General features: G+C 42.4%; 1 protein-coding gene and 1 non-coding gene across 3 annotated transcripts in view; both read left to right on the top strand.

The window, feature by feature from the left end:
- The window catches only part of ZNF652 (zinc finger protein 652), a 68,989-nt gene that overhangs the window by 29,036 nt on the left and 13,958 nt on the right, over nucleotides 1–25,995 (top strand). Inside the window, exons 2-5 of one of the 2 annotated variants that reach the window (XM_030923147.1) lie at nucleotides 16,450–17,608; nucleotides 22,037–22,184; nucleotides 22,851–22,966; nucleotides 23,435–23,579. In XM_030923147.1, the coding sequence (XP_030779007.1) occupies nucleotides 16,709–17,608; nucleotides 22,037–22,184; nucleotides 22,851–22,966; nucleotides 23,435–23,579 (1,309 nt within the window). In that variant the 5' untranslated portion in view covers nucleotides 16,450–16,708. The remainder of the gene's footprint in view (nucleotides 1–16,449; nucleotides 17,609–22,036; nucleotides 22,185–22,850; nucleotides 22,967–23,434; nucleotides 23,580–25,995) is intronic. The other variant, XM_030923148.1, reaches the window with a different exon arrangement.
- On the top strand, nucleotides 7,821–7,883 carry LOC115895009. Its single transcript, XR_004055219.1, has one exon. It is a non-coding gene; the product is annotated as a U7 small nuclear RNA (small nuclear RNA).

The following is a 25,995-nucleotide window of genomic DNA, read 5'->3' as shown; positions in this document are numbered from 1 at the left end:
TCAAGCAATTCTCCTGCTTCAGCCTCTCAAGTAGTTGGACCACAGGTACATGCCAGCACTCCCAGCTAATTTTTTGTATTTTTGGTAGAGATGGGGTTTCACCATGTTGCCCACGCTGGTCTCGAACTCCTGAGCTCTAGCAATTTACCCGCCTTGGCCTCCTGTAGTTCTGGGATTACAGGCATAAGTCACCATGCCCGGGCATTTCTTCTTTTTGAGACACGGTCTCGCTCTGTCGCCCACACTGGAGTGTGGTGGAACGATCATGACTCATTGCAGTCTCAACCTCCCAGGCTCAAGCAATATTCCCACCTTAGCCTCCTGAGTGGCTAGGACTACGAATGTGCACCGCCACGCCCAGCTAATTTTTGAAAAACTTTTTGTAGAGACAAGTTCTTGCTATGTTGACCAAGCTGGATGCAAACTCCTGGGCTCAAGCGATCATCCCACCATAGCCTCCCAAAGTGCTGGGATTACAGGCATGAGCTACCACACCTGACTTTTTCATTCCTTTTTGTAGCAGATAATATTCCATTGTATGATTATATATTTTGTTTATCCACTCATCAGTTGATGTATGTTTGGATTGTTTTCACCTTTTGGCTATTATAAATAATACTTCTGTGGACATTTGTTTACAAGTTTTCGTATGAACATATATTTTTGGTTCTCCTGTGTTTATGCCTAGAACTGGAATTGCTGAGTCATATGTTAACTCTAATTTTTTTAAGGAACTGCCAAACTGTTCTCCAGTGTACCATTTTATATTCCTACCAATAACATATGAGGCTTCCAATATCTTCACATCCTCACCAACACTTGCTGTGTTACAATTTTTTATTATAGCCATCCTAGTAGGTGTGGAGTGGTAGCTCATTGAGATTTTGATTTGCATTTCACTCATGACTAATAATATTAAGCATCTTTTCCTTTACGCATTGGCCATTTGTATATCTTCTTTTCTTGTTTTTTTTTTTGTTTTTGTTTTTGTTTTTTTTGTTGTTGTTGTTGTTGTTGTTGAGACAGAGTCTCGCTGTGTTGCCCAGGCTGGAGTGTAGTGGCACGATCTCGGCTCACTGCAGGCTCCACCTCCCGGGCTTATGCCGTTCTCCTGCCTCAGCCTCCCGAGTAGCTGGGACTACAGGCGCCTGCCGCCACACCCGGCTAATTTTTAAAAATTTTTTTTTAGTAGAGACAGAGCTTTCACTGTGTTAGCCAGGATGGTCTCGATCTCCTGACCTTGTGATCCACCTGCCTTGGCCTCCCAAAGTGCTGTGATAACAGGCGTGAGCCACCGCACCTGGCCCTTTTGTGTATCTTCTTTAGAGGAATGTCTTCATATCCTTTCCGTTTTAATTTTTTAAATTATTTTATTTTGGCCAGGCGCAGTGGCTCACGCCTGTAATCCCAGCACTTTGGGAGGCTGAGGCAGGTGGATCATGAGGTCAGGAGATCGAGACCATCCTGGCTAACACGGTGAAACCCCATCTCTACTAAAAATACAAAATATTAGCCGGACGTGCTGACAGGCGCCTATAGTCCCAGCTGCTTGGGAGGCTGAGGCACGAGAATGGAGTGAACCCGGGAGGTGGAGCTTGCAGTGAACCGAGATCGTGCCACTGCACTCCAGTCTGGGTGACAGAGTGAGACTCCGTCTCAAACAAACAAACAAAAATTATTTTATTTTATTTTCAGACAGGGTCTTCTTGCTCTCTTGCCCAGGCCAGAGTGCAGTGGTGCAGTTATAACTCACTATAGCCTCAACCGTCTGGGTTCAAATGATCCTCCTGCCTTAGCCTCCCAAAGTGCTAAGACTATAGGCATGAGTCTTGTTAATTCATTTCTGACCATAGATATGCTGGAGAAATTGGGAGAAAAGGGGGTAGGGAGAAGAAGGAAAGATGGTAGAGAAAAATTTAATTTACAAACTTTGTCTAAGTAAATATATGCTACAGGCTGGGTGCAGTGGCTCACACCTGTACTCTCAGGACTTTGGGAGTCCAAAGCAGGAGGATCACTTGAGGCCAGGAGTTTGAGACCAGCCTGGGCAACATAGCAAGACCTCTGTCTTCAAAAAAATTTAAATATATATCACAAGGAAAGGTAAAATCTGCTCTGTGATGAGAGTTCTTAGCCTGGGGTTTTGGGATCCCTAGAGAATCCATGGATGGATTTCTGGAAATAGGCAGATCCCTTGAAATTGTTTGTAAAATTGTGTGTGTTCCTTTTGGGAGGGAGAGGATTTGTATATTTCTTTCTTTTTTTTTTTTTTTTTTTTGAGGCAGAGTCTCGCTCTGTCGCCCAGACTGGAGTGCAGTGGCGCAATCTCGGCTCACTGCAAGCTCCGCCTCCCGGGTTCACGCCATTCTCCTGCCTCAGCCTCCCAAGTAGCTGGGACTACAGGCGCCCGCCACCTCGCCCGGCTAGTTTTTTGTATTTTTAGTAGAGACGGGGTTTCACCATGTTAGCCAGGATGGTCTCGATCTCCTGACCTCGTGATCCGCCCATCTCAGCCTCCCAAAGTGCTGGGATTACAGGCTTGAGCCACCGCGCCCGGCGGATTTGTATATTTCAAAAGAATCAGAGAGGAAATATACAGGCTTATGGGAAGGAAAAGGCAGAAGGTATGTTAGCAATTTGTCTTTTTCTGTTGGCTGTGTTTTGCATACGTTATGGTTTGGGTTAAAACTTCCTGCCTGGTTTCAAATATTTTTGTTTTAGACTCTTTATTTATATCTGTTGATTTAACACTAGTTCAGTTAAGATGTTTTCAAAAATGTTATATTTATTTATTCATTTATTTATTTATTTTGAGGCAGTGTTCCCAGGCTGGAGTGCAATGGTGTGATCTCAGCTCACTGCAACCTCAGTCTCCTGTGTTCAAGCAATTCTCCTGCCTCAGCCTCCCAAGTAGCTAGGATTACAGGTGCCAACCACCACACCCAGCTGTTTTTATATTTTCAGTAGAGACAGAGTTTTGCCACGTTGGCCACACTGGTCTTGAACTCCTGTCCTCAGGTAATCCACCCACTTTGGCCTCCCAAAATGCTGGGATTACAGGTATGAACCACCATGCCTGCCTTTTATTTTATTTTATTTTTTGAGACGAAATCTCACTCTCACCCAGGATGGAGTACAGTGCTGCGATCTCAGCTCACTGCAATCTCCATCTCCCTGGTTAAACCGATTCTCCTGCCTCAGCCTCCCAAATAGCTGGGACTACAGGCATGTATTACCATGCATGGCTAGTTTTTGTACAAAATGTTAATTTTTGAAGTGTCCAAGAGTTTTTGTTAATGAGAAAACAGTAACACTCCTTTGTCTTTTTGTAGGCCAAATGTATAAAATAAATTCCCAGCATTTTCTGATGTTATCCACAAATCTAAAATGTTTGTGATTTTTATTTTTATAAAATACAAGAATGTAATAAAGGCATTTCTGAGTTATTTTCATTTTCTAAATGAGTTTTAAATTCAGGTTCACAATGATCTAGTCAATTTGACACCTGTCTTAGTGGATTATAGGTAGCCACAATGTGAACATCTGTACCTATAGTTATACCTGATAGATATACCTCAGCTCTAATTTGGGGTGTTACCTTTAGAAGTTTAAGAAAAGGCACATGGCCGGGTGCGGTGGCTCAAGCCTGTAATCCCAGCACTTTGGGAGGCCGAGACGGGCGGATCACGAGGTCAGGAGATCGAGACCATCCTGGCTAACATGGTGAAACCCCGTCTCTACTAAAAAATACAAAAAACTAGCCGGGCGAGGTGGCGGGCACCTGTAGTCCCAGCTACTCGGGAGGCTGAGGCAGGAGAATGGCGTGAACCCGGGAGGCGGAGCTTGCAGTGAGCTGAGATCCGGCCACTGCACTCCAGCCTGGGCGACAGAGCGAGACTCTGTCTCGAAAAAAAAAAAAAAAAAAAAAAAAAAAGAAAAGGCACATTGGGCCGGGCACGGTGGCTCACACCTGTAATCCCAGCACTTTGGGAGGCCGAGGTGGGTGGATCACCTGAGATCAGGAGTTAATTAGTATTTGATTTCTTCTTTGACCCTGGGCGTGGTGGTTATTGGTGAAAGTTAAGATTGCTTCAGCTGACTTGTGTAATGACTAATGCACATTAGTTTGTATTATCTTATATGGAAATGTGGAAACTGTTGATGCTTGAAGGTAATTAGGTAGTACCTAGGAAGAGTGCGTCTCTCCTTTGTCCTCTTTTACTGGTTGCACTTGCACATTATTGAGGAAACACAATGGCAGTCTCGTTTAAATGCGTGTGTAAAAAACTACAGTTAAATTTTATTTTTATGAAAGCTTTGTCTAAAACTGAAGGTGACAAGCATTTCTCAATTTCACTTCTTACAGAGAGTGGATTAGATGGACTACTTAAAAATTGTTTGACATAGACCGGGCGCAGTGGCTCAAGCCTGTAATCCCAGCACTTTGGGAGGCCGAGACGGGCGGATCACGAGGTCAGGAGATCGAGACCATCCTGGCTAACACGGTGAAACCCCGTCTCTACTAAAAAATACCAAAAACTAGCCGGGCGAGGTGGCGGGCGCCTGTAGTCCCAGCTACTCGGGAGGCTGAGGCAGGAGAATGGCGTAAACCCGGGAGGCGGAGCTTGCAGTGAGCTGAGATCCGGTCACTGCACTCCAGCCTGGGCGACAGAGCGAGACTCCATCTCAAAAAAAAAAAAAAAAAAATTGTTTGACATAGTACATTTTTATTAGATGAGACTGTAGTTCTGTTTTTTGACCATATAAAATATAGGCATCTGAGAACAGCTTGTAATGCTTATCCAAAATAAGGCCCAGTGATATATGACGTTTGAGGTTTTTGTTTGTTGTGAAGATGACTGTTACAAGTTGACGTTGGTAGGTTTTCGAGTGTATTTCAGGTCGATATTGTGAGCACCTTTGGAAATGAAGGACATTTATAAATATGCGTTGATACTGTGATAACAAAACACTTTTCAATATAAATTTTGTTTCTATAACTTCTACTTTACATACAAAATTCAAAGTTGACAAATTTATTTAGGTTTTACCCATTTGAAAGCTTACCATTTTGTTGCAAGAAGATGAACTAAAAATATACTTTAGAGTCTTTAGTTTGTTAAAAGTGGTTACTGTGAAACCCAGACTACAGGTGAATCAATTTGAAAATTAAAATGTATCCATATGAATTAACCTAACTTTCTGGACATTCTGAAGGAAGGTATGAGTTTCACTAGTTCAGGATAAAATTTACACCCTCAAACACGAGTCTGGAATTCTGTTATTTGCTTTGTATTGTAAAGGTATTTTGTTGTTCAAAAACCTAAGTACATCTTTTGAGACCGTTGTTTACCATTAACTCAGTAGGAGACAGTATGGTAAACTTGGACTAGGAGTTAGAAAAGCATAATTCAAACACTTGTCCCATCACTTACCAGCAATGACAATGGGAAAGTTGAGCCTCATCTGTAAAATGGGAGCAGCATTTGTGTTAGTCTGTTTGCACTGCTGTAAAGGAATACCTGAGGCTGGGTAATTTGTAAAGAAAAGAGGTTTACTTGTGCTCGTGGTTCTGCAGGCTGTAGAAGCCTGTCACCGACATCTGCTTGGCTTCTGTTAAGGGCCTCAGAAAGTGTACAATCATGGCAGAATGCAGAGGGGGACACAGGTGTATCACATGCTGAAAGAGCAAGCAAGAGATTGGGGGGAAGTGCCACAGTCTTAACCAGATCTCATGTAAACTCAGAGCAAGAAATAACTCATTCCCTCGAGGACGGCACCGGGCCATTCATGAGGGATCTGCCTCCATGACCCAAACACCTCCCACCAGGCCTCACCTCCAACATCGGGGATTACATTTCAACATGAAATTTGGAGAGGACAAAATGTCCAAACCATATCAGCATTCCAAGTCATTGTAGGGTAATCATGCATAAGTAGGTTAAAAAAAAAAAAAAACCCACATGGTTTCATTACTGTCATTTTCCTATGGTGTTGCTTGTGTGCAACATTCTTACCTTCCCCCTTCTCCATCTGACTTCTGCTTGTCCTTCAAGACCAGCCCCAGCTTTATCTCATCTCTGAAACTTCCCATGGCCTGTTCACCACCTCCCTTCACACACTGCCACTGTATGTTATGTGTATAGGTGAGTGTATTTATTTAGCAAATACTTATAATAGTGCTTACTATTGCTAAGTATTCTCATAAGCATTTATACCAGTAATCCATGAGGTAGATACTACTACTATCTCCATTGTACATATACAGAAAATTAGACATAAAGCAGTTAAGCAACTTACTCAAGGTCATGACCCACCTATGAGGTTTTAGAGCCAGATTTCTAATGCAGGCAGTCTGGTTTCAGAGTTTGTGCTCTTAACAGCTATACTGTGGTTTTTTTTTTTTTGAGACGGAGTCTCGCTCTGCCGCCCAGGCTGGAGTGCAGTGGCCGGATCTCAGCTCACTGCAAGCTCCGCCTCCCGGGTTCACGCCATTCTCCTGCCTCAGCCTCCCAAGTAGCTGGGACTACAGGCGCCCGCCACGTCGCCCGGCTAGTTTTTTGTATTTTTAGTAGAGACGGGGTTTCACCATGTTAGCCAGGATGGTCTCGATCTCCTGACCTCGTGATCCGCCCGTCTCGGCCTCCCAAAGTGCTGGGATTACAGGCTTGAGCCACCGCGCCCGGCCAACTACTGTGTTTTTACTTTTTTAAAAATTATGGGTGTGATGACTCAAGCCTGTAATTCCAACTCTTTGGGAGGCTGAGGCAGGCAGATTACTTGAGGCCAGGAGTTCGAGACCAGCCTGGATAACATGGTGAAACCCTATCTCTACTTAAAAAAAAAAAAAAAAAAAGTATATATTTAAAAGTAGACACAAAGTCTCGTTACGTTGCTCATGTTAGTCTTGAACTCCCTTGCTTCAAGTGATCCTCCTGCCTCAGCCTCCCAAAGTGCTGAGATTACAGGCATGAGCCACTGTGCCTGATCTGCTATGCTATATCTTCGTGTCTGTCTCTCCAGGTACACCTTTGAGCACCTTGATGGTTCCAACTCCTACAATACCTAACACGTAGTAGGCAATTCATAAACATTTAACAAATATATGATAAATATGCCTTATGTAGACCAGGCGCAATGGCTCATGCTTGTAATCCCAGCACTTTGGGAGGCTGAGGTGGCGGATCATGAGATCAGGAGTTCGAGACCAGCCTGGCCAACACAGTGAAAGCCCGTCTCTACTAAAAGTACAAAAATTAGCTGGGCGTAGTGGCAGGGACCTGTAATCCCAGCTACTAGGGAGGCTGAGGCAGGAGAATCACTTGAAACCCAGGAGGCGGAGGTTGCAGTGAACTGAGATTGTGCCACTGCACTCCAACCTGGGCAACAGAGCTAGATTCTGTCTCGGGGGGGAGGGGGAATATATATATATATTCAGCTCCAGGTGCTCTAACCACATCCACAGTTCTTTTCTTACCATACTTCTTTTTTCTTTTTTTTTTAGGAAAAAAATGTTGCCCAGGCTAGTCTCCTGGACTCAGGCATTTCTCCCACAGTACTGAGATTACAGGCATGAGCCACTGCACCTGGCCCATACTTCTTATGTTTGCTACATAACTCCGCTTTGTTAGTCCCATACTTCTTCCTTGATTTAATTTTGAATACAGATATTTCTGCTATACTGCCATATATGCTTTTCCAAAAAGTCCCCATTCTGCAAAATTGTGCACTAAAGTAAACAGGATTTATGGGAAAAATAGAGTTGAGGAAACTCTAAATCTGTGGAACACCATAGTCCTTGCACTAATAAAAACAAAAATAAATGTTACAACTCTTTTAGAATTTGTCTAGCAGGTTTTTTGGTCTTCGTGGAAAAAACCCCAAAAATAAAAAAAATTAAAGAAAATAAAATTAACCATAATAAAAACATATTAAATCTCCACTGGCATATATTTCAGTGTTTACAGACTTAATTCCTTGGATGATTGTTTCCTTCTCTGAGATTTTGGACTATGAGGACCTTTGCTTCCAATACAGACCAGTTTCATCAAAATAATTTTTTTTGTTTGTTTTCTTTTGAGACAAGGTCTCACTCTGTCACCCAGGCTGGAGTGCAGTGGCACAATCTTGGCTCACTACAGCCTCTGCCTCCTGGGTTCAAGCAGTTCTCGTGCCTCAGCCTCCCAAGTAGCTGGGACCACGGGTGTGCAGCACCATGCCTGGGTAATTTGTTTTTGTGTGTGTTTGTGTGTGTGTGTGTGTGTGTGTGTGTGTGTGTGTGTGTGTGTGTGTGTAGAGACGAGATTTCACCATGTTGCCCAGGCTGAAGGCCTACCTTGTTTTACTGCACTTTGCTAACAAATTGAAGGTTTGTTATAACCATCCATCGAGCAAGTCTGTCTGTGTCATTTTTCCAACATGTGCTCACTTTGTGTCTCTGTGTCTCATTTTTGTAATTCTCCCAATATTGAAAACATTTTCTTTGCTATCTGTTAATGGTGATCTGTGATAAGTGATCTTTGATGTTACTGTTTTGGGGTGCTATAAACCATACTCATATAAGATGACACACTTCATTGATAAATATATGTGTTCTTACTGTTCCACAGATCAGCTGTTACCCAATCTCTCTCCCTCTCCTCAAGCCTTCCTATTCCCTGAGACACAACAATATTGAAATTAGGCCAATTAATAACTCTACAGTGGCCTCTCAGTGTTCAAGTGAAAGGAAGAGTCACCCCTTTCTCATTTTAAATCAAAAGCTAGAGATGATAAAGCTTAGTGAGGAAGGCATGTCAAAAGCCAAGACAGGCCAAAACGTAGGCCTCTTGTGCCAGACTATCAAGTTGTGAATGCAAAGGAAAAGTTTTTGAAGGAAATTTAAAAGTGCTACCCCAATGGGCTGGGCACAGTGGCTCACACCTATAATCCCAGCACTTTGGGAGGCCAAGGTGGGCAGACCACCTGAGGTCAGGAGTTCGGGACCACCCTAGCCAACATATTAAAACCTAGTGTCTATTAAAAAGACAAAAATTAGCTGGGTGTGGTGGTGCGTGCCTGTAGTCCCAGCTACTCGGTAGGCTGAGGCAGGAGAAATGCTTGAACCTGGGAGGTGGAGGTTGCAGTGAGCTGAGATCATACCACTGTACTCCAGCCTGGGTGACAAAAGTGAAACTCCATCTCAAAAAAAAAAAAAAAAGAAAAGTGCTACCCCAGTGAACACACAAATGATAAGAAAGTGAACCAGCTGGCTGGGTGTGGTGGCTTTCTCCTGTAATCCCAGCACTGTGGGAGTCCAAGGTGGGCGGATCACCTGAGGTCAGGAGTTCAAGACCAGCCTGGCCAACATAGTGAAACATCTTCTCTACTAAAAATACACAATTAGCCAGATGTGGTGTACACCTGTAATCCCAGCTACTTGGGAGGCTGAGGCAGGAGAATCGCTTGAACCCAGGAGGCGGAGGTTGCAGTAAGCTAAGATCATGCCACTGCACTCCAGCCTGGGTGACAGGTGAGACTGCGTCTCAAAAAAAAAAAAAAAAAAAAAAAAGTGAAATAGCCCTATTGCTGAGATGGAGAAGGTTTTAGTGGTTTGCATAGAAGATCAAGCCAAACACAACATTCCTTTAAGCCAAAGCTAGAACAAGGTCCTAACTGTTCAATTCTTTGAAGGCTGAGAAGTGAGGAAGCTACAGAAGAAAAGTTGGAAGCCAGCAGAGAGGTTGGTTCATGAGGTTTAAGGAAATAAGCTATCTCCATAATGTAAAAGTGCAAGGTGAAGCAGCACGTGCTGATGTAGAAGCTCCAGCAAGTTATCCACATCTAGCTAAGATCATTTTCTGGTGTAGACAAAATAGCCTTATATTGAAAGAAGATGCCATCTAGGACTGTCATAGATAGAAGTGAATGCCTGACTTCAAAAGATAACCTGACTCTCTTGTTAGGGGCTAATGCAGCTGGTGACTTGAAGGTGAAGCCACCTTACTATTCTAAAAATCCAGAGGCCCTTATGAGTGATGCTAAATCTACTCAGCCTGTGTGTTAGAAATGAAACAATAAAGCCTGAATGACAGCACACCTGTTTACAGCATGGTTTACTGAGTATTTTAAGCCCACTGTTGAGATCTACTGCTCAGAAAAAAAGATTCCCTTCAAAATATTATGGCTCATGGACAGTGCACCTAGTTACCCAAGAGCTCTGATGGAGATGTACAAGGAGATGAATGCTGAATGTTGTTTTCATGCATGATAATTTAACATTCATTCTGTAGCCCATGGATCAATGAGTAATTTTTACCTCCTAGCTTTATTATTTATAAAATTGATTTTGTACTATAGCTGCCATAGATAGTGATTCCTCTGATGGGTCTGGGCAAAGTAATTTGAAAACCTTCTAGAAAGGATTCACCACTCTAGATACCATTAAGAACATTTGTGATTCATGGAAAGAGGTCAAAATATCAACACAAACAGGAGTTTAGAGGAGTCGATTCCGAGCCTCATGGACAGCTTTGAGGGTTTCAGCGCTTCAGTGGAGGAAGTCACTGCAGATGTGGTGGAAATAGCAAGAGAACTAGAATTGGAAGTGGAGCCTGAAGTATGACTGAATTGCTGCCATCTTTTGATAAAACTCGAACAGATGGAATCTACTCCTGGTGAAGATGTTGTGAACGTTATTGGAATGATGAAGGATTTAGAATATTCCATAAACTTAGTTGTTGAAGCAGTGGCTGGGTTTGAGAGGATTGACTCCAATTTTGAAAGAAGTTCTACTGTGGGCAAAGTGTTATCAAACAGCATCATATCCTACAGAGAAATCTTTGAAAGGAAGAATAAGTCAGTGCAGCAAATTTCATTGTCTTATTTTCAGAAATTGCCACAGCCATCCCAGCCTTCAGCAACCACCACCCTGATCATGCAGCAGCCATCAACATTGAAGCGAGACCCTCCATTGGCAAAATGATTGATTCACTGAAGGATCAGATAATCGTTAACATTTTTTAACAATGTTATTATTCTTTTTTTTTTTTTTTTTGAGACAGAGTGTTGCTCTGTTGCACAGGTTGGAGTACAGTGACACAATCTCGGCTCACTACAAGCTCCGCCTCCCGGGTTCACGCCATTCTCCTGCCTCAGCCTCCTGAGTAGCTGGGACTACAGGCGTCTGCCACCACGCCCAGCTAATTTTTTGTATTTTTAGTAGAGACGGGGTTTCACCGTGTTAGCCAGGGTGGTCTCGATCTCCTGACCTCATGATCCGCCCACCTCAGCCTCCCAAAGTGCTGGGATTACAGACATGAGCCACCGCACCCGGCCACAATAAATTATTTTAAAATTAAAGCATGTACATTGTTTTTTAAGATACAAAGCTATTGCACACTTAGTAGACTACAGTGTAATGTAAACATAACTTATATGCACAAGGAAACCAAAAAATTTGTGTGACTTGCTTTATTGAGGCGGTCTGGAGCCAAACCGGCAATATCTCTGAGGTATGACTGTTCTTTCAGCTTCATCAGGTATAAAGTGGAAAGAGTTTTATTCATGAAGTCACTGAATGAACCATTGCTTGCATTAAAGGAAGGTACAGAAGTAGGGTGTTTAGCTTTTTTCTTGAGGTCTTCGTGTATTGCTAAGGCTTGCTTTCTTTGTAATTTTGAGAAAGCTTGCTCCTGATCACTTCAGACATTTAACTTGGGAAAATCTTGTATAAACTAACATTGCTTCTGAGTTATTCTGCTATCATTTCCCTATTTACTAATAGCATTTGAATTAATTCACATTAGAGAAATATGCTTTGTAGCAGAACTCATCTTTAGTCTCTTTAAAAAAGCTATTTTATTGAGTACCATCTTAATCAGTGATTGTGAAAGCCAAATATTTGATTTGATCTTTGCCTCAAGACTGAGTTCTATACAGGCTTTGTAGCTCAAAGATTTCAGTTTTACATTAAGCACTTGCCTCTTCTTAATCTGCAAATCCCTGACTTTCTGGATTTCTTTTATTCTTGATTATAAATTGATCATTATTTTCTGAATTCATCCTTTTCATGAGATAATTTGTTAAATACAACTAACAGTGTTACAATACAACACACTTGTAATAGTCCATTTTCCCACTAGAGCTGTTAGCTCTTGTGTTATATTATCTACCTTCTGGGATAGCTGATAGTTTCACTGATCATTTCACCACTGTATAATATAAGTTGCTGATCTTTTGGCCTCCAATAACTTTCCTTGCCTCCTTCCACCCAGCTCCTAAGGCTTTGTCATATATTTTAGGCTTTTTGGTAAGGCAGCACCCCACTTCTGGTGTCTACTCAGAGCAGCTTGGATAAGCCAAATTATGCTGTGGTAATAAACAATGCAAGATCTCAGTGGCTTTAAAAACACACTGTGTGGCTGGGCGCAGTGGCTCACGCCTGTAATTCTAGCACTTTGGGAGGCCGAGGTGGGTGAATCACCTGTGGTCAGGGGTTCAAGACCAGCCTGACCAACATGGTGAAACCCTGTCTCTACTAAAAATACAAAAAAACTGGGCGTAGTGGTGGGTGCCTGTAGTCCCAGCTATTCAGGAATCTGAGACAGGAGAATCACTTGAACCCGGGAGGCAGAGGTTGCAGTGAGCCGAAATCATGCCACAGCACTCCAGCCTGGGTAACAGAGTGAGACTCTGTCTCAAAACAAAACAAAACAAAAACACCAAGAAAATACACTATGTCTATCCAGTAGGTTGTCTTAGTTGTTACGGGACCAAGCTGAGAGCAACCATCACCTGAAAGATTGCTAGCCACTGTGCCAGAAGGAAAAGAGGTCTGAAGGATTTCATATTGGTTAGTAAATGCCCTGCCTCTCCCTGTCACATCTCATAATATGCTGACCAGAAGTAGTCACAGGACCCCATCCAACTACAGGGAATAGGAGTTGTGGGCGTGGTTTAAAAAGTGTAGCCTAGCCTGGGTGCAGTGGCTTACACCTGTAATCCCAGCACTTTGGGAGGCTGAGGCAAGAGAATTGCTTGAACCCGGGAGGTGGAGTCTGCAGTGAGCTGAGATTGCGCCACTGCACTCTAGCCTGGGTGACAGAGCAAGACTCTGTCTCAAAAAAAAAAAAAATGAGCTGGCCATGGTGGTGTGTATAGCCCCAGCTACTCCAGAGGCTGAGACAGGAGAATTGCTTGAACCCAGGAGGTGTGGTTGCAGTGAGCCGAGATTGCACCATGCACTCCAGCTCGGGCGACAGAGCAAGACTCCGTCTCCAAAAAAAAAAAAAAAAAGTGTAGTCTACCATGTGCCCAGAAAGCCGAGAGTCAGAAATATTTGGAAAATGAATTGATGATTACTCTTTATTTTTTTTCTTTGTCTTTCTGGTTTTTGTTTAACTCCTAGCTTTTGCTAGCTAATTGAATTTTAAATCACTCCTCCCTTACTTAATTTGAGATAATTAATATGAGTTTATTTAAATGATACTCATAGTAGTTCACATTATATCCATGGGTGAGAAGTTTTGGCAAATGTAGAATAAGGTTGCTAGGATTTTCCTACTTAAAATATGAGGCATGAAACTGGTACAAAAAGATAAGCAGTTAAAAGAATAGTTGAGTTTAAATTATTTCAAGGTGTCATTTGTCATAGTAGAAATAGACCATGAGCTTTGGAGTCAGGCAGGCCTGTAGTCAAATACTACGTCTGTCATTTGATAGACTTGTGATCTTAGACAAATTAGGTTGCCTCTCTGAGCCACAATTTTACCATTTATAAATACAAGAAAGTATGAATATATCTATTCAGATGTCAGGTAAAACATGGTAGCATTTATTACCACAAATTCCTGAAATTCCATTAAAGCAAAAGTAACATAAGTTTTTTAAAAAAGAATAAATTCACAAGGAAAAAGAAAATGGAAGAGAAGACAAAGGACTAGTGTAGGAGTGATAGAAATAATTGTGAACTACTCATAGTCATAGTAGTCATAAATACTGATTTTTTTCAAAGTTGTGATATAACTATATTGGGAGCATGAGGGAAGACTTGGGAACAATAAGGTAACAAAACTAGAGAGCCAGGCATGGTGGCTTACGCCTGTAATCCCAGCACTTTGGGAGACTGAGGTGGGCAGATCACAAGGTCAGGAGATCAAGACCATCCTGGCTAACACGGTGAAACCCCATGTCTACTAAAAATACAAAAAATTAGCTGGGCGTGGTGGCAGGTGCCTGTAGTCCCAGCTACTCGGGGAGGCTGAGGCAGGAGAATGGTGTGAACCTGGGAGGCAGAGCTTGCAGTGAGCCGAGATCAGGCCACTGCACTCCAGCCTGGGTGACAGAGCAAGACTCTGTCTCAAAAAAAAAAAAAAAAAAATAGAGACAAGGTAATATCTGAAATTGAAATAAAAAGTCCAGAAACAGAAATATAATCAAATTATGTAGAAATACGGAATTAAATGGAGAGGGGGCAGCTAAAACAGCATTATTGCCTCCAGGGAATGGGACTGAGATAAATTGGAGTACGGCCAATACATTTGAATTGTGAAACTATGAATTTTTAAAATGATTACTTTGATAAAAATTGAATTTAAAAACCAGTCCCACCAGCCTGGGTAACATAGGGAGACCCCATCTCTAAAAATTTTTTTAAAAATTAGCTGAGTGTGGTGGCGCATGCCTGTGGTCCTAGCTGTTCAGGAGGCTGAGGTGGGAGGATCACTTGAACCCAGAAGGTTGAGGCTGCAGTGAGCCATGATTCCACCACTGGACTCCAGCCTGGGCAACAGAGTGAGACCCTGTCTTCCCCCCCACCCCCCACCCCCCCCGCCCTGCGAGATGGAATCTAGCTCTGTTGCCAGGCTGGAGTGCAGTGGCGTGATCTCGGCTCACTAGAATCTCCACCTCCCAGGTTCAAGCGATTCTCCTGCCTCAGCCTCCTGAGTAGCTGGGATTACAGGCACGCGCCGCTATGCTCAGCTAATTTTTGGATTTTCAGTGGAAACGGGGTTTCACCATGTTGACCAGGATGGTCTTGATCTCCTGACCTCGTGATCCGACTACCTCGGCCTCCCAAAGTGCCGGGATTACAGGTGTGAGCCATAGCACCTGGCCCGAGACCCTGTATTAAAAAAGAAATCAACGCCACAGTTTTGTGGTGGGTATTAAATAATGAACAATAAGAACTATTATAGTGCCTATGTCCATAGCAGGCATTTAATAAATACTAATTTCCTTCCTTTTGTCAATTATTGTTTACAGTAATATTCATATGACTCAGAGGATAGGTGGCTTGGCTAAGCAGCAATGTGAGTATGTCACTAAGCAAATTATATGCCCTGCTAAGCTTTCTAAAAATTAATACTGGATGGTTTTATTTTTCTTGGAACCATATCAACCTGATGGGTATGGTTTCTTAGAATTTAGACTCCTGTGCAACTGACACACAAAAAAATCACCCACTTACTGAGTGGGTGTAGTGAGCTATGCACAGAACAAATGTTAAAATATTTGGCAACTTTGAAATTACTCCAATAAACCTGAAAACAATTATATTTAAACCTAGATTATAAATTATTTAAGGCCAAGGACATTTTTCTTCTCTTCTATAGTTATGTCAATTAACTATTTTATTTCCAGGGACCACAGTGCTTACCCCACTACCACCTTTGTTCTGCGAGCTCTCACTGTGGTGGACATGTGATTGATGATGAAAGAAAGTCAGCCAATATAAAGCTGTTGTGTGTTTCATGCCCAACACTAGTAAACTAGACTGTAAAGGTCTTGTGGATAGAGACCATATGTTTTGCCATATCAGCATATTCTGTAGTATCTAGGAAAATGAATGCTGTGCAGTATTATTTTATTCATCAAATATATACTGTATGCTAGATTCTGTGCTAAGCTCTGAGGATATTTCAGTGAACTGGACAGATGTGGCTTTTGCTGTTGTAAAATTTATAGTCTAACAGAAAATGTTTATGAATTCCTATAATCAAAATAATGGCCCATACTGAAACATTTAAGCAGTTAAAAGCATTGTGTATGTAAAGAGTTTAATAATTTTGGCCGGGTGTGGTGGTTCATGCTTATAATCCCAGCACTTTGGGAGCCCGAGGTGGGTGGATCACGAGGTCAGGAGTTCAAGACCAGCCTGGCCAGGATGGCGAAACCCCGACTGTACTAAAAATACAAAAATTAGCCCAGCGTGGTGGCAGCTGCCTGTAATCCCAGCTACTGAGGAAGCTAAGGCAGGGAAATCGCTTGAACCCGGGCGGCAGAGGTTGCAGTAAGCCAAGACTGCACTACTGCACTCCAGCCTGGGTGACAGAGTGAGACTCCATCTCTAAATAATAATAATATTTAATAATTATTATTTAAGCTATGTTTCTGGTGATTTAAATTCATGCTATAAAAAGGAAATAGTGGTATTATCTGATGTTTTTTCCTCTTTGCTTTTCTTTGTAGATAAGATGCTCCCAAGTCCCTTGCAGCTCTCTTCAGAAGAAAAATCACTAGTGCTCTGCTCTTGCCGTAATACCAAACCTTTTTGACTCATGCTTTGGTGCTGCAACACTGGAAGAATTGCACACAATTTCCAGGAATATCTTTTTTTCATTTGAGTGATTCTTCATGGATGAAAAAAGATTTGAGTCTTAATAATTACCTTGTTTTAAAGCTATTTTCTTTATAGTCTGAACTGCTTAATAAATTGGGCCACTTACCAATGAGCCACACAGCCAGTTCTTGTCAGGAACTGGTTGAAAACTGTGCTGTGCATGTAGCAGGAATGGCACAAGAAGATAGCCGTCGTGGTCAAGTGCCATCTTCCTTTTATCATGGTGCCAACCAAGAACTTGACCTGTCCACCAAAGTGTACAAAAGGGAGTCAGGAAGTCCTTATTCTGTGTTAGTGGACACCAAGATGAGCAAGCCACATCTCCATGAAACAGAAGAACAGCCATATTTCAGGGAGACAAGAGCAGTGTCTGACGTGCATGCTGTTAAGGAGGACCGGGAGAATTCTGATGACACAGAAGAGGAAGAGGAAGAAGTCTCTTACAAAAGGGAGCAGATCATAGTGGAGGTAAACCTTAATAATCAAACATTAAATGTATCTAAAGGGGAAAAGGGTGTCTCTTCTCAGTCCAAAGAGACTCCTGTTCTTAAGACAAGCAGTGAGGAGGAAGAGGAAGAGAGTGAGGAAGAGGCCACAGATGACAGCAATGACTATGGAGAGAATGAAAAGCAGAAGAAAAAGGAGAAGATAGTAGAGAAAGTCAGCGTTACACAAAGGAGAACCAGGAGAGCTGCCTCTGTTGCCGCAGCTACCACTTCCCCTACTCCCAGAACTACAAGAGGTCGTAGGAAGAGTGTAGAGCCACCTAAGCGTAAGAAGCGGGCCACAAAGGAGCCCAAAGCACCAGTCCAGAAAGCTAAGTGTGAAGAGAAAGAGACTCTGACCTGTGAGAAGTGCCCCAGGGTATTTAACACTCGCTGGTACCTGGAGAAGCACATGAACGTTACTCATAGGCGCATGCAGATTTGTGATAAATGTGGCAAGAAGTTTGTCCTGGAAAGTGAGCTGTCCCTTCACCAGCAAACAGACTGTGAAAAAAACATTCAGGTAGGTTTCATCACCGAGAGGGCAAACTTTTCAGGATAAAACCTGGCTGTTCAGATTCATCTGGTATCCGCCCAAGAGAATAAATACAATAGAGGCTGAAGGGACAGATTTCACCAATTTATCATTTGAAAAGCTCCTGCTTTGGTCTTTTCTAAACCAAGGCTTTTATTTCGAAAGCATTAAATTTGACGCTGGACTAGTGGGAACACAGGCACACTGGAAGGGGGATCTGTTATAGTTGATTGACCAGGAGGTTAAAATCAACACCAACTTTGCACTGAGATTCACTGTTGTAGGACATGTAATAAAATTCGTTCTGGCATCTTCTCTGTGGAGGTAGGAGTTACTGATTAAAGGTTAGGAGTAGAGAAAGGTCCCTTTCTGGGTTTATAATGATGCCAGATTCTAGTACAGCTGATGGGGACAAAAACCATCATGACTCAGACCGGTGGAAATGGAAGATCTTCAGCAGTGAGTTTGCTTTTACCATTGGAGAGATGACAACACTAAATTTGCCAAGAGGCTGAGCCCATGGGAATATGCAAACTTTAAGCAGAGGCTGAGCTGGTTGAAAATGTTGCCCACCTGGCACTAGGTTTACACAATGCCACTGTACAGTATTGTTAAGGTAACAAAATAATGGTATTCAAACCAGGTTGGTGTTGTGAAAGGACTATATTGTGATAGGTTAAAGAGGTATGCTAATTATATTATGTCAAATGGATTGCAGTTATATTGGTTTGCACATGTGAATGCATGTTAATGAATATAAGAGGTAAGTCTATTCATGTCTCCATAAGATATGTAACAGAAATATTTTGTACCATATTTAAGTTAAACTTATAAATTGTGTTGGTTTGTTTTGTTTTTTTGGTGTGCTTCTAATATTGGTAGTTACTTTTTAAATTTTACTTTTCTTCCGTTGCTTTTAATCAACAACTGAGATCATTGCTCTACTTTAAAGAGTTTTAAAAAATGGAAATTGCATTTGCTAAAAATTCACCGCTTTTGATTCATCAATTGTGACTTGATCTCCGACACGCTGGGTAAATAAAAGAAGACCGAGTCATGGAGCCCATATCCTCCGGTAACTGCCAGTGCCCTGGCTTGGGTAGGAGTTGTCTGCAACACTTCAGGCCAAAGGCAGTGTGGTGCCCTGCTGCGCTCTAGGGAGTGTGGTGCCCTGCTACGTGCTAGGGAGTGTGGTGCCCTGCTGCACTCTAGGGAGTGTGGTGCACTGCTGCACTCTAGGGGTCAAACTTGGATTCTGTAATGATCCGTTAATGAAAGTGTTCTTGCTCTTTATATATAGGTTTTGTGGGTTGTTTTTTTTTTTTTTTTTTTTTGACTTAAATCTGTTTAAGTTACAGAAAAGAAAACATTTAATAAATACTTTTTGTGTGTGACTTTCCTCACAATTCTTCATCATACTACTTTTAAATTTGTGTTTTAAGTTTTGTGGATTCTGCTAAATGAACTTCATTCAAATTCCTAAATAACACTGTACTTTGTTCTTATGTATAGATCCTAATAATCCTGATGACCTGGTAACAAGTGAAAACTAAAACCCCAGGCTGGGCGTGGTGGCTCACACCTGTAATCCTAGCACTTTGGGAGGCCAAGACGGGTGGATCACCTGAGGTCAGGAGTTCGAGACCAGCCTTACCAACATGGAGAAACCCCGTCTCTATTAAAAATACAAAATTAGCCAGGCGTGGTGGCGCATGCCTGTAATCCCAGCTACTCGGGAGGCTGAGGCAGGAGAATCGCTTGAACCTGGGAGGCAGAGGTTGCAGTGAGCTGAGATTGCACCACTGCATTCCAGCCTGGGTGACAGAGCGAGACTCTGTCTCAGAAAAAAAAAAAAAACTAAAACCCTGCCCTAAGGCCGGGTGCAGTGGCTCATGCCTGTAATCTCAGCACTTTGGGAGGGTTGCCTGAGCCCAGGAGATTGATCCTGCAGTAAGCCATTATAGCACCACTACATTCCAGCCTGAGCAGCAGAGTGAGACTGTCTAAACAACAACAACAAAAACCTGCCCTACAAAATGTCTGATAGTAGTAGTCTCCTTTTCTAGAGCATTTTCCAACCAGAGGTTTATATTTTAACTCTTAGAGTTCTTGTTTCCTGAAGTGACAATGATGTTTAGAGAGATCTTTATTTACAGTGAATTATTTACATGTTCCCATAAGTATCCAAGGGTCTAATGATTACCAAGAGCTTTCTAGTATTGTTTTGCTTTAACCAGAAATACTCTGATACACATTATGCCTAATATTACAGGCTATTAATGATTCATGATACAAGGAGCTAGGCAGCATGTGTTTTCTACAGATTCTTGCAAGAGAGCTCTGGAACTGGTCTGTAAGGGAAAAGGGATAGACTTTAGTTAATTAAAGTTTAGACCAAAAAAAAACTTTTTAAAAAAATTTTTAAGAAATACCGGCCGGCCGGGCGCGGTGGCTCAAGCCTGTATGTAATCCCAGCACTTTGGGAGGCCGAGATGGGTGGATCACGAGGTCAGGAGATCGAGACCATCCTGGCTAACACGGTGAAACCCCGTCTCTACTAAAAATACAAAAAAATTAGCCGGGCGAGGTGGCGGGCGCCTGTAGTCCCAGCTACTCGGGAGGCTGAGGCAGGAGAATGGCGTGAACCCGGGAGGCGGAGCTTGCAGTGAGCTGAGATTCGGCCACAGCACTCCAGCCTGGGCGGCAGAGCCAGACTCCGTCTCAAAAAAAAAAAAAAAGAAATACCATCCTGTCTAACACCGTGAAACCCCGTCTCTACTAAAAAATACAAAAAACTAGCCGTGCGAGGTGGCGGGCGCCTGTAGTCCCAGCTACTCGGGAGGCTGAGGCAGGAGAATGGCGTAAACCCGGGAGGCGGAGCTTGCAGTGAGCTGAGATCCGGCCACTGCGCTCCAGCCTGGGCGATAGAGCGAGACTCCGTCTCAAAAAAAAAAAAAAAAAAAAAGAGTGAGGCTGGGTGCAATAGCTCACACCTGTAATCTCAGCACTTTGGGAGGCTGAGACAGGCAGATCATGAGGTCAGGAGTTTGAGACCAGCCTGGCCAACATAGTGAAACCTCGTCTCTACTAAAAATACAAAAATTAGCCAGGCATGGTGGCATGTACCTGTAGTCCCAGCTACTCGGGAGGCTGAGGCAAGAGAATTGCTTGAACCCGGGAGGTGGAGGTTGTGGTGAGCCGAGATCGCGCCACTGCACTCCAACCTGGGTGACAGAGTGAGACTCCATCTCAAAATAATAATAATAATAATAATAGTAATAATTAGAGACAGTGATACTAAGAGTTTAGAGGGTATATTCTGCCAGAGGGAAGTGTTTGAAAGTGTAAATTGGATTTGGGGAAATATAATAACATTTCAATTATTCATGTTAATAAATGCTCCAAGTGCATTTTTTTTTTTTTCTTTTTTCTGAGACAGTCTCGCTCTGTTGCCCCGGCTGGAATACAGTGGCGCAATCTTGGCTCACCACAATCTCCGCCTCCCAGGTTCAAGCAATTCTCCTGCCTCAGCCTCCCGAGTAGCTGGGATTACAGGCATGCGCCACCATGCCTGGCTAATTTTGTATTTTTAGTAGAGGTGGGGTTTCTCCATGTTGGCCAGGCTGGTCTCAAACTCCTGACCTCAGGTGATCTACCCGCCTTGACCTCCCAAAGTGCTGGGATTACAGGCATGAGCCACTGCACCTGGCTCCAAATGCATTTTCTAAGGCGTAAGAACGTTTTTATATTTCTACATACCTATAATACCTATACCACTAATATATATTTTGTTTCATCTTGTCTTTATTATACTAATTTAAAATCAGTATATATTCTCTGGTAAACCCTTACTAACTGATGTGGAGAGGAGGCAGCCACACTTGCTTAATACCTATATTTTTAAAACTTGAATCTCTTGCAACTTCTGTTTAAAAATAAAAAAGCTTGGCTGGGCGTGGTGACTCATGCCTATAATCCCAGTACTTTGGGAGGCTGAGGCAGATGGATCACGAGGTCAGAAGATCGATATCACCCTAGCAACATGGTGAAACCCCGTCTCTACTAAAAATACAAAAAAATTAGCCGGGCGTGGTGGCCCCCGCCTGTAATCCTGGCTACTTGGGAGGCTGAGGCAGAAGAATCACTTGAACATTGCTTGACGTTAGTGGAACTTTCCACTTTTTGTCTTAGTTTTTGCCATTGTTTTCATACTCCCAAAGAGTATCTAAAAGATGCATCTTAGAAAAAGAGAACATACAGATGTTGGTGTTGGAATCTGGGCTCTGTGGAAGAATAGCATTTATCTGGATTCTGGCCTTGTGCCGTGAACCTGAAGCACATCCGTTTCATCTGCCAGTAGGCTGGTATGGCATTCTGTAAGCCCCTATAAATATTATTTCTATTTATCCTGCTCAGTGTGTTTCCTGTAACAAATCGTTCAAGAAACTCTGGTCCCTTCATGAGCATATCAAGATCGTCCATGGATATGCAGAAAAGAAATTTTCCTGTGAAATTTGTGAGAAGAAATTCTATACCATGGCTCATGTGCGGAAACACATGGTTGGTAAGTTTTTCTGCTTTTCTCTCATACCTATAATTTTCCCTTGCTCTTCTGTGTGCTTTATGCCCTGGGTTGGGCAGAATACGAGGAATTGCCCTAATCAGTTTTGACCTGTTGAAACTGAATACAATATGTCTTCAGTAAGTATCACCAAATTGGATGGTATAGTCTTCCACACCCAGATTTCTTTTCAACATTATTTTTCTCTCCAGATATTACTATTATAGCCTCACAAAGGCCAGGTGTGGTGGCTCGCGCCTGTAATCCCAGCAGTTTGGGAGGCTGATACAGGTGAATCACATGAAGTCAGGAGTTCGAAACCAGTCTAGCCAACGTGGTGAAACCCTGTCTCTACTAAAAATACAAAACTTAGCTGGGTGTGGTGGCGCATGCCTGTAATCCCAGCTACTCGGGAGGCTGAGGCAGGAGAATCACTTGAATCCCCGGGGCGGAGGTTGCAGCAAGCCAAGATCAAACCACTGCACTCCGGCCTGTGCGACAGAGCAAGACTCCATCTCAGAAAAAAAAAAAAAAAAAAAAAAAAAAAAAAAGAGGCTCACAAATCAGTGTAGAAAATTAGGAGGGCATAATTGCTTTACAGTAGGATACATTTTTACTTTGAGCTTTTTGGTGGATTTGTTTTGACACTAAGTACATTCTGTGTTGCAGCACACACAAAAGACATGCCATTTACATGTGAAACCTGTGGAAAATCATTCAAACGCAGTATGTCACTCAAGGTGCACTCCTTGCAGCATTCTGGAGAGAAGCCCTTCAGATGCGAGGTAAGGAATGTGCTACCTACAGGCCCAGGCCTAGGGGTTAGTGTTTGCATAGATGGTGGACCAGTGAGAGAGAGGTATGCTGGAGCAGGAGGCACAAAGCTGCCTTCCACAGAACCTTCAGACATGTGTTCTGAGCTCGGTGTGTGCTGTCACTGCAAGGTAGAAAAATGTCACTTTTAACACACTGTTAACTCTTAGATTAGGTTAACTTGGAAATAACACACAATGACTTATTTTTCTTTTCTCAGTGATTCTGAGAAGTCGAGTATACTTCAATGATAATTTTGTGAGAAAATTTCCCTTTTATTAGTAACTCACCTGCAGAAATATGGCAAAGCCAAATAGCTGACACAAGCAGGTTCTATTTTGAGTATGAAAAATAAGCCTAATATCAGAAACTATGTTAGGGTGGGCTCAGGTAAAGCTACTATGCTTGGCATTCAAAAATCTCCACTGTGTCCAATGCAGAACTGTGACGAAAGGTTTCAGTACAAGTACCAGCTACGCTCCCACATGAGCATTCATATTGGGCACAAACAGTTCATGTGCCAGTGGTGTGGCAAGGATTTCAACATGAAGCAGTACTTCGACGAACACATGAAAACACACACTGGTAAGAATTTCTTGGGAAAGATACAGATAATGTCTCAAGCACTTGTTGATCATCTGTGGGTCTGTTTTTTAAAAAATCAAAACCACAAATTTGCATTTGAAGCAAAAATCTCACTTTAAATAAACCTAATATGTAAAAATGTAGATTAGTAATACTGAAAAATTTAGCTTTAATAACTCTGATTGTTTAAAAAAGAATTGTTTGTGAGTGCCTTTTAACTTTGAGCTCTTTTAAGACAATGAGGTCTTTGCGTGGGGTTCAGGAACTCCTGAAATTGTATGAAACTTGTTTTGTGTATATGCATATGTTATTTTCCTAAGGAAAGGGTTCTGGAACTTACAAGGATGGAGGACACTGATTGCTTTAATAGAATACCCTTCTCTCTGTTTTCTTTTTAATTTTTTTTTTTTTTTTAAGACAGAGTCTCACTTCCATTACTCAGGCTGGAGGGCAGTGGTGCAGTCTCAGCTCGCTGCAGCCTTTACCTCCCAGGCTCAAGCCATCCTCCCACCTTAGCCAACCAAGTAGCTGGGACCACAGGTGCGCACCACCATGCCTGGCTAATTTTTGTATTTTTTGTAGAGAGGGTTTTACCATGCTGCCCAGGCTGGTCTCCATCTCCTGGGCTCAAGCGATCTGCCTGCCTCAGTCTCCCAAAGTGCTGGAATTACAGGTGTGAGCCACCAAGACAGCCCCTCTCAGTGTTCTTAAAGTTTGATTTTATATGATTTATCAAAATTCACTACTTTTCAGGAACACATCCATTCCGTGAGGTTAATTAATATTTTAACCACTTTGTGGTTTTAGGAGCATATGTTCCATAGCATGGATTTGAGTCTTACAAGCATTTGATTATCCTGCTTCCAGGGAACTGGCTAAAATAATAGCTCCCCTATAAACACTATCATTGTATCTCAGTCTAAACTTGATGTTCTGGGATTAGTCATCTTTGCATAAATTGAACAGGATGAAACATTTTTCAGGTTTCTAAATAAAATATAATGACAGGATTCCAGGTTCCATTAGTCTACAAAATAGTGAAGCTAGAAAGAACAACAGAGATTATCTTGCTTAGCCTGCTATTCTTTTTGCTTAACTAGTGGTGAGGAAATTCTGCCTATGGCTGGATCTCTTTAGTTCGCAGTTCTCTGTTGAAGCCCAAAGAAAAACGCCTACCTAGTGGGCTTCTTTCTCATTCAGAACAGAGCACCCACAGATTTTAAGGATGTTTAGTCTAGATGAAGAGTCATGAAAGCAGTTTAATTAGTTAAATTAGACCTGAAAAGAAAATGATAACTTTGCAGATATAGCCAAGTGGATGGCAGGATGCATCAGAATAGTTAACAGATTCTCCTTATAATTTGGTGGCTCTTGGATAGGCTCTTAGTTCTAATGTCATTTTTAGGGTTCAGGTTTTTTCGTGTGTGATACAGCAAGAAAACATGGAACTAAACAGAGCATAAGTTTTGGGGGGTTTTTTGGTTTTCTTTTTTTTTTTTTTTTTTCTAGATGGAATCTCGCTCTGTCACCCAGACTGAGTGCAGTGGCACGATCTTGGCTCACTGCAGTGCCACGATCTTGGCTCACTGCAACCTCCACCTCCCAGGATTCAAGTGATTCTCCTGCCCCAGCCTCCCGCGTAGCTGAGATTACACACGTTCACCACCACGCCTGATTAATTTTTTTTCTTTTTTTTTTTTTTTTTTAGTAGAGACAGGGTTTCACCATATTGGTGAGGCCACTCTAGAACTCCTGACCTGAAATGATCCACCTGCCTTGGCCTCCCAAAGTGCTGGGATTACAGGCGTGAGCCACCACCCCTGGCCAGAACATAACTTTTTTGTGAAGGCGGAAGTTTTGTCATATTCACACACACTGCTTGGCACATAGATGCTTGGTAAATGTCACAGAATTGAAAGGAACCTCTAGCACTTAAGTCTCTGCCTCTGCATCCCCCTTATCTTCCCTGCCTGTTTCCCTGTGTGCTTTTCTCCCCATTCCTTCCTCACTCTTTCTCCTGTATTTCTTTGTTTCTTCTCCTTTGTCATCTTTTTCTTTGGACCCTTAGATGTTCATAATGTGAAACTGAAGTGTTTCTTTCATGATTATTTTAGTTATTGAATAAATTTATGTTGAGTATTCGTCTTTGATCAGATAGGCAAACTGAATACTTCTTGTTTCTTCTAAAGCAATACAACTACCTAAATTCCCACCCCCTAAAAAATTATTATTATTATTATTATTCAGACAGTCTTGCTCTGTCACCCAGGCTGGAGTGCAGTGGTGTGACCTCCACTCACTGCAACCTCCACCTCCCAGGTTCAAGCAATTTTCCTGCCTCAGCCCCCCGAGTAGGTGGGACTACAGGTGCACACTACCATGCCTGGCTAATTTGTGTATTTTTAATAGAGATGGA

The sequence above is a fragment of the Rhinopithecus roxellana genome, chromosome 19, assembly GCF_007565055.1.
Source record: "Rhinopithecus roxellana isolate Shanxi Qingling chromosome 19, ASM756505v1, whole genome shotgun sequence".
NCBI lineage: Eukaryota > Metazoa > Chordata > Mammalia > Primates > Cercopithecidae > Rhinopithecus > Rhinopithecus roxellana.
Note: the sequence above shows the minus strand (reverse complement) of the source record. Positions and strands in the feature narration are given on the sequence as shown.